Raw genomic sequence first — 9235 nt, forward strand, 5'->3', positions numbered from 1 at the left:
TAAACTACCCCATCTAGGACAGTGGGGTTTCTCCCTTCTCTATTATTTTCTCCCTCAATAAACCAACATGCCCACTTATCCCAAAGCAAATGCATTTCCTGAATATTCTTTGTCTTGGAATCCCATTGCATAATTCTTGAAAACCTAAACGATGTCTGTTTCCCTGTATCCACTTGCTTCTTTTCTCTCCAAGAACTCTGGGAGGTTAATCAGGCATGGTTTCCCCTTAAAGCAGCCATATTGCTTTTCCTCTGATAGGCTGGACTCACTTAGCCCACCCTTTTCACCACTGTCATCACATGGGTCGCCTTTCAAATCCCTTGCAAGGTTCACCTCCAATTCTCTCTTGGCTCGTTTAATTTCTAGTTTGTACCTGCCCTGCCATACCTCGTGGACTTCCCTCTTCTTCTGGCTTAAACTCTTTCCATTTTGTGAAAGTTGCCTTTCTCCCTGAAGCAGCCTCTTTTACTCTGCCAGTTAGTCATGCCGGGTTCTTTTTTTCCTCCCCCAAGCAGCTGGTCTTTTTGATGTCTGGCACACATTTATCTGGGCTTCCAATAAGATGTTTTTACATAGTTTCCAGGCTTCCTGGAGGTTACTGACTTTTTTAACTCTTCCATTCAATTTTTTTCCTAATTTCTAACATTTGTTAGAGTTTCTTTTTCAAAAGTTGAATACCTGGCTGATGGATCTCTTTGATTTTTCTCTCCCACTAGATTGCTGAATTAAATGCCTCAGAACTTAAATATAATATTTCAAATTACCTCCAGGATGGAATCGCTTCATGAATTTTCTGCACTTTCATGTTCTCCATAGTAAGCAACAGATGTTTAACCAAGTAGAATTAAAAATGCTAGTTCTTACCTGTTCCTATTTCAGTGTGTCTGCTTATATAAAATATTCAGATATCCTTAAGCCTGTGTTGTTCTGCTTTGTAAAGACAGTAAACTTAAGATTTTATTTTTTAAAAGGTAACTGATGTGCATCGAACAACTCTAATATGCTGAATCTGATGTGTTAAACTACTCTTCTAAATTTGCTCTAAATTGCCTAATCACAAAAGTCTCCATTTTTGTTCCTTAAAGTATATCTCAAAGCAGGAAGAAAAAGAGAATTCTGAAACTTTCTGAAAAATTCCTATGTACTCAGTTATTAATGAAGTGGCAAAGAGAAGTACTCCCCCAAAAGAATAAAAACATTCTCCAGGTTATACCGACATATCATGGAGATTTACTCAAAATTTATTTCACTTCAGAATGTTTGGATCCAGAAGATTCCCAGAAGAGCAAGAGACCACGGGATGACAATCTATCATCAAGGCAGGATAATCCCATTACAGCACTGGTGTCCTGGCAGAGAATGCGACAGAAGTGTCTGTGTCAGCCCCCACTTGTTTAACAAATACTGCATTGAACTTGGGACTGCCGGGCACACAAAACCCCAGGAGCTGCCATCTCTGTCGTCAGGTTGCTTACAGTTGAGGGGAGAAGACACACCTGTGCCTGCACACACAATAACTAATACAAGGCAGTTACATGCAAAGACCATGAGGATCTGATTCAAGTAGGGAACTAGGAGGAAGAGGGCACATAACCTTGGGGAGTTCACAAGTGACTCAATGAAAGTATCATTTGAGATACTTGGAGCCGCTGAAACTCAAAAGCAGACAAATGGCTTCATTCAAAGCACTGCTATCAGGGAATGAAGCTGGCTCAGGATGAAATGGGAGGGTAAGAGGAAGACCAGTCAAGAACTATTTAAAACAGCCTCCTAACCGCTCTCCTTGCCTTTATTTCCCTTGCCTCACCAACCTTTAACTTGAAGTGCCACCAGTTACCTTCCTACAACAGCTTGACTAATGACATTCTCCTTCTCAGAAACCATCACTGACTCCCCACGGCCCAGGGAATACAATTTATATTCCTGCCACTGTTAACACTAGACTGTCTATGTCCGGGTGTAACACTTGGCCTGCAGAGGACATGACTGGATCCTCTCTACTAGAGCATCAGAATACTGCTGTGGGGGCCAGCCCCATGGCCAAGTGGTTAAGTTCACAGGCTCTGCTTCAGTGGCCCAGGATTCGCCAGTTTGGATCCTGGGCACAGACCTACACACCACTCATCAGGCCATGCAGTGGAGGCATCCCACATAGAAGAACTAGAATGACCTACAACCAGGATATGTACTATGTACTGGGGCTTTGGGGAGAGAAAAAAAAAGAGGAAGATTGGCAACAGATGTTAGCTCAGGGTCAATCTTAAAAAAAAAAAAAAAGAATACTGCTGCTATTGTTGTCTTCTGCTAGCCAGTTGATGGTCCTCTCACGGCTTATATTTCTAAAGCCAGCCCTCTATAGGAGTTGGGGAGGTACTTTCTTGTCTTACTACCTGTTGAACATAGCAAAGACTATACTCAGGAGTCAGCTAAGACCTGGGTTCAAATCCCTCCTCTATCATTCCCCAGCTGTGAGACTGAATATATTTCTAAATCCCTTTGAATCTCAGTTTCCTTATCTATAAAGTGGGGATGATGATGAGGATCATGATTCTGACTTCATATGGTTGTTGTGGGCTTTAAATGAGACAATCATGTAAACCCCTTAGTTTGGGACCAGGCCCAGAGAAAGCACTCAGTAGCTATTAGCTTTTTTCATGAAGACAATATGCATCTTCTGGGAACATATATGTGAACCACCTCAGTGCCAAAACAGTTAATGTTACTGGGGAGCCAGAAACTCACTTCCAATTGATTTAGATTAACACTGATGCTGTATCCCTGTAGAGACAACAAAAAACCTTCCTTTTTCATTCCTCAGTCTAGTCTCCAGCTAATCCTGAAATTGCACACAACCCAACGTGAGTCAAATAAAAAAGGAAAATAGTAATTATGCTGAATCAAACATTTTCCATTTGTATGTTCTAACTGGAGATGGAGCTGCATAAGCCAGAACTTCTACAAAGTTCTTTTCTGAGCATGTCCAGGAGATAGTTCTTATACTATCTGGGAGTACTTCTGTACTGACAGGCCCTGTGGTTCAATCAGACCCTCTTCTCAAGTGAAACACAGAGAGCCAAACTAATGATTCCAACAGAAGAGAAGATCACAAGTTCTCTGCAAAATCCAACCCATCTACTTTAAGTGGGGAAGAGGGAATACAAATCTTATATGCTGTGTCTCTCACATACGATAATCAACTCGACATCAGAAAGTATTCCTACCTCTCCAACACACACACATACACTTTTTTCCTTGTAATCCTCACATAGCTTATGTAATTCCCAGAATCCTTTGACGTATACATATGCACATATGTGTGTGTGTGTGCACGCACCTGCACGCATGCTCACAAATGCATTGCTCATGAACATAAATGGGAACAGGAAACAAAAACTCAAAAATCACAACTATGACACGAACTTCTCCTTGGTATCACTCAATGTCACTATGGAAGGAACCCTTGGTAAGCTTAAGAACATTTCTACCCAACTGCCTCAATCTTAAAGACAATTTCAGAAAAGATTAGATTAGTAACAAAATGCCAAGTGTTGCATATTGTTTGTCCTGTCTTCATGGAGGGAGGCACAATGAAAACGGTTTGATTTTTTAGTTTACCATCATTAATACTACTGTTTTTCTAGCGAACTGGCATTACCTAGTTAATACTCTAGTCTCAAATCCCTTCTCCCTTGGAACTCCTTAGGTTCTCCTCTCCCCTCATCTGTATCACTCATATGGTACTTATCACACACCATGTTGTACTACAGTTATGTGTGTGCACAGCTTATCTACTACCTGGAAAGGTCTTGGTGGCAGAGGCCCCTCTTGCTGCGCACAGAACGCTGCACAGAGTAGGCGCTCCAAAATGATATGCCCATTGAAAGCTCAACAAAAACTTATCCTTTGTATTAAAGATCCCTTTTGATCAGGGCATCTGGGCTACCCATTATTTCATAAGTAGGGGAGTCAAGCGGATAGGCGATGCAGGACCTCGGCTGGACGCCCTATCAGCATGATGGACTCCCCGACACCCTTGAGAGCACATCAAATCATCTTAATTATGATCTAAAGACTGAGCCTCCTTAAGAGTGTGAAGTATTCTTAAAGCCTGTTCAAACCTCTAGAAGGCAAGTGCAAGGGCGTCGGGAATAAAAGCTTCAACTTGGGCTAAGCCTGTGACCCTTTGCCTGGAAAACAATCCTGGACTTTTTGCATTTAAAAAAGTATATCCCTCCCGCCAGGGAAAGCGCCTGGCAATTAATTCATTCAGACACAGGCTGAATACAAGTCACTATATATTGACTATGCTCCCCAAAATGACCAAAATTATGTGAGCGTAGCCCAAGGAAGACAAGGCTAATGTATGCATCTGGAGAGGCCAGGGTGATGGTAAAGATTACCCCTGTTTCTATACTGGCCGTCTAAAGGTATTTACTTGGGTCTGTCTGTGTTGTGACAGTGTCCTAGACTCAAATGAATGCCTCTAACACTCCACATTTTTGAGCCATTCAGTCATGCATTTTTGTTATTGTTGAAAGTGGTGCGAAATTGCACTGCATGAGCTAAAGTCCTTGGTGGTCTTCCAAGGATTCCAGCTAAAAAGGCACTTCCTTTGTTCCTCAGGAGAATGCAGTCCAGTAGGTCATTCAAAAGGGGAAATAAAAGCAGCAGCCCTGGGAGGGAGATGAAGGACAAGACAAAAAGAATAAAATGTTTTGGGTGTGAGCACATTAGCTTCCATTTCCTGCTGCTGGTCACTAATAACTCTCCTATCTTTGGGGGGAAAACGTCCAGATAGACATTTATGCAAAAATATTCCTCAGGTGTTTTCTGAGGACCACGACAATCAAAGGGAACACCTAGCACAGTCCTTGAGCACCCTTCAAACTTCCTTTTTCCTGAGATGCTGGCTGGGGAAGATTCCTGCCACTGCAAGACAGCCCAGAGCAAAGCTGGAGAAAGTGGGGAGGGCAATTTCACAACCTACTCCCTGAATGTCTCTAGTCCATTTCAAAGGCAGATATTGTTTGCATGAGCAGAAGATGAAAACTTGTCACATTCCTATTAAGGGCATCGCTGGAGTTATCCCTTCAAAATGTGGGAATGACAATTGTAACCTTCACGCCAATCTTCTCCGCTGGGCCCAGGCCCAAACCATGCAGGGCACAAAGACCCCAGGTCTGACCTGCGGAGCCCTCAAGCTTCAGTGGCTGCTGGTTCACTTCACTTTTTCTGGCGGGGCGGGAGGGAGAAGGAAAAGAAAGAGGGCTTTTCAGGGCTCTACAACCAATAAAATCATACTGCTGTGAGGACATACTTGAGCTCCCAAAAAGACAGGCAGCTCAAGGGCAAACAGTCTCCAATCAGTAGTGTGCGAGTTGTTTGCTAACTGCCAAGGTGCAGTGGGCTCCTAGGCTGCTCCAACAATTTTTTCGGTTCTATTTCTAGACCGATGTCGGTTACACTCACAAAGTGCCCAGCAACTTCCCTCAATTACTTTTGTAATTTATACGTAATTGACGACTGCACTTAATCTCCAAGGTTATTAATAGCTGTTCCAAAAAATGACCCCCAAGTCTTCCTAAGCCTTTGGAAGCGCCTGGTTGAAATTACAGTATTTCCTTTGCTGGCTGCCGGCCCCCTGCCCGCCCCACCCGGGTGACCAACACCGCGACGCAAAGGCGCGCTCCGCTCACTTCCATGAAAGGTTCGGAATGGAGGCTTGGCCCCCAGGGCTCGAATCGCTCACTTCTGTTAGGTTATGCTGGCTACCAGCCAGCTAGATCCGTGGTTCTTTTTGAAGCCCCGGAGCGAACGGGCTACCTGCGCCGCCGCTGCCCCCAGCGCGGCCCGCGGGGCTGCGCGCAACAGTTGGCCTCTGCGAATGAGAGTGCGACCCTGAGGGGACCGCTGCCGGCCTCGAGAGGAGGGGCGAAGAGCGCCTGCCGGAAAGCTGCCTCCCTGGCGATGCAAGAAAGGCTTTCACAAATACCCCACGCACCCCCCAGCGCCGAAATCCGGCGAACTTTTTCACAGGTTAAACCTTCTCTATTTGCATAACCATCTCCAAACTGAGATTCAGGTTTCCTGTAATCAGTCCTTTCAAAGGTTTGTAATTGAATGTGCAATTAACCCTTAAAATGGGGTGAGAAAAAAGGGGGTAAAATACCCGTCTCGTCCCACACCTTCCGGCAAGCAGGAGAGTTCCCAAAAGTCAGGGTTTGGAGGGGTGGAGAGTCGTTTACTTTTTAAAGGCGACTTCTAAAGCCACTGTAGCTACTCAAACTCCTAATCCGTGTCAGCAGTGGAAGAGAGGCAGGGAGAGGGTTTTGAAAGAACATCAATGAAACATCAAATCTTGTTCCACGTTTTGCGCCCCCCCCCCCCCGGCATCTGGCAAGGTCTAGAAGGTTCCCCCACCCCACTGGCGACCCCCACGCCCACCCGGCCTCTCATCACCCACACCACAAAGCGGGTAGCCCAGGAGAGAGTTCAACCCGGAAAAGGCGAGGGAACCGGTGACACGGACTTTGCGGGCTAGAGTCCTCTGGGGCTTCCTGGGACCGGGAAGACCGCGGGGAGGGGCGGAGGTAGGGGGCGGTGGCAGCGGAGAGCGGCAGTGGCACCGGGCAACTCCGCGGCGCCCCTGCGCTCGCAGCGCACCGGGGGCCGCCGCGTCCGTGGGGACCGTTCTGCGCGGGGGCTCGCTCTCGCGTTCGCCCGCTCTCGCCTGCCCAATTCTCCCTCTCGGCTACCTGCGAGCGGCGCAGGGGGCGGTGGGGCGAGAGGGGCTCCGCGGCCCCTTCTCCGGGGTGCCTGTCTCTGCGCTCTCCTCCCGGGCCCCCCCACCTACCGTTGATCTCTTGCGTGGGGGCATCGTCCTTGTCGAAGCCTTTGGACACGTAGAGACGTCGCACTTCCGAGCAACTTTTCGACTTGAGCTCGGCGGCCAGCAGCGCGGCGCTGAGCGCAGCCAGGGTGCAGAGAAGCGCGGGCAAGCCGAACCGTGCCATGCTGCGGGCCGGGGCGGACGCGCTCCCACCTTTGGGACGGACGGAAAGTGGCCGGCGCGGGCCGAGGGGCGCGCAGTCGAGGGCTCGCGAGTGGAAAGGGCGAGGGAGTTGGAGTAGGAGTTGGAGGAGAGCAGCAGGAGGAGGAGACGCGCGGCGAAAAGTGGAGCTGGGCCTCGAGCGTCAGGCAACGGTCCCCGGTGCCAGGCCCCCGGCCGGGAGAGAAGGAAGAGGAGGGCGTGGAGGCGCTGCGCGGCCCCAGGGAGCTGAGGCCGGGCCGGTGACCTCGGGGCTCCGCGGGGGCAGCGAATGAGGCGAGCTGGCCGGCCGGCGGGACAGGGGCGCGGGGAAGGGAGGGAAGGTGGCAGGCGCCGCGGGGGCCGCGGAGCGTGTGGGCGGCGGCGGGCGCTGGCGGCGCGCGGCTCGGGCTGCCCGGCGCTGGTCCGCTCTCCCGGCTCCACCAGACTCCGCTCCCTCCGGCCTCGGCCGCGCCGCTGTGCCCTCCTCAGCTCTGCGGCTGACTGACTGGCCGGCGTGCGCGGCGACGCTCGACAAACTTGGCCCAGCGGGCGGCACTCGGGGGAGGGGGCGGGCGGCGGGGGGGCCGGAGACAGGCGGGAGCACGCAGGGCCGGGACGGGAGAAAACCTGGAAGCGGGGTTGGATCCGGAGCGGCCAAATCCACTTCCTAGGGGGCCGCACCGGGCGCGCGGGCGCTCCCTCGCGCGGCACGCCCCGCTGGGCTCCTCCCTTCTCCCCTCCTCCGGGGAGGGGGGGAGCGTACCCGCCGCCCCCCACCCAGAGAGGAAAGGCTAACTTCTCTGGGGCGACGGGCCCAGGTCGTCGGGTACCGAGCGGCTGGGAACTTGTCCTGAAGCCCACGTCCGAGTCATAGGCCTTCTGCGCACGGCCACCTGACGCGCTGCCCGCGGGCTTAAGCCGGGCAGAGCCCTCCCGCCTCCATACCTGCTCCCCCGCTTCCGTCCCGCAGCCCGGAGGACGCTCGGAAACGCCCAGCTCTTGGGCTAGACGGGGAAGGCGCTGGCACTACTCGCATTGTTTCGCTGCAGGCACCAGGGGGACTTGGGACTTCGAGCTGGCCCTAGAGCCTCACCTGGCTTCCTCAGACCTGCTCCCATCAAACGGTGGTCCTGGAGCGCCGGAATTATTCGGAACCCCAGCAGGCTTTCTCCTCCCCCGCTCCTCCCTCCCCCCCCCCAGCCTGGTTCTGCTTAAAGTTTAACCAAACCCTGAAGCAGGTGAGACACCTCAACCGCGAGGCAATGGGACGAAGTCAGGGTTGACCTTGGAAACCCGGCCCAAACCCTCCTGCATGTAGGGAAACTGAGGCCCAGGGAAGGGAAGTGACTTGCTGATAGCATGCAGCTGGGGGGTGGGTCCAAAATCCGGAACTTGACTCCCAGGTCACATGGAATAATGGTAGCCCAGGACCCCCAATTCCCCTCCACCCTCAAGCCTCTTGAGAGAGACGCTTCTCTGGGACCCAGACTCTACTTAGCCACCAGAAAAATTGAAAATGGGCGAGTCTTCCCTGCTTCCAAGCTTTGTCAGATTCCATTAATGAGTGTTTTTGAAGCTCCCGGGGCTCCTTTAATGAAGGGACCTGTGCAGATTGGAAACTTGTCATTACCGTTGTTATTGTTACAATCTGTTTTAAGAGGTTAGGGTGAGAAGTGCCTCAGACACGTCAGGAGTGTGCTGGGAACTGGGCAGATAAAAGGGGCTGGAACTTATTATTTGGCTAGACTCTCAATTCCCATAAAATTACATAGGGTGAAGATATGAACCATCATTACAATTATCGCCCTCATGGGGTTTGTTGTTTGTAAACCGTATTGGCATGGTTGGCTATGAGGAGCTGTAGAAACTAGCGTAGCTGTTGTTTGGAATGCCCACTGCAAACTCTTCTACATTTTATTAACTCTTGGAGATCATCAGGATAAACAGACAGATTGTGACCCATCTATAAGTGGGACTTACATTTTCTGTGGGTTGGCAGAACATTTAACTCTGTAACTAGGAGAGGAGTTTTTCTAAATATGCAAATTCAACTACAAATGAATTTTCTGCCATTTTTAAGGGCCTTTTAAATAGTCCAGGTTTTCTTCAAACTGATAATCATCAGGTCCTCAAGGCATCGCTAGGGCTTAGCCCAGAGCCCTTAACTTTCATTGATTGATGCATTTACTTAAAGACGTTCTTTAC

General features: G+C 50.0%; 1 protein-coding gene across 2 annotated transcripts in view; it reads right to left on the bottom strand.

The window, feature by feature from the left end:
• The window catches only part of GPC4 (glypican 4), a 104505-nt gene extending 96340 nt beyond the window's left edge, over positions 1 to 8165 (bottom strand). The window contains exon 1 of one of the 2 annotated variants that reach the window (XM_044763614.2): positions 8124 to 8165. In XM_044763614.2, the coding sequence (XP_044619549.1) occupies positions 8124 to 8148 (25 nt within the window). In that variant the 5' untranslated portion in view covers positions 8149 to 8165. Of the gene's footprint in view, positions 1 to 6853; positions 7756 to 8123 lie in introns of those variants that run through there. The other variant, XM_014858453.3, reaches the window with a different exon arrangement.
• Positions 8166 to 9235: the final 1070 nt, after the last annotated feature.

Source organism: Equus asinus, chromosome X, assembly GCF_041296235.1.
Source record: "Equus asinus isolate D_3611 breed Donkey chromosome X, EquAss-T2T_v2, whole genome shotgun sequence".
NCBI classification, from domain to species: domain Eukaryota; kingdom Metazoa; phylum Chordata; class Mammalia; order Perissodactyla; family Equidae; genus Equus; species Equus asinus.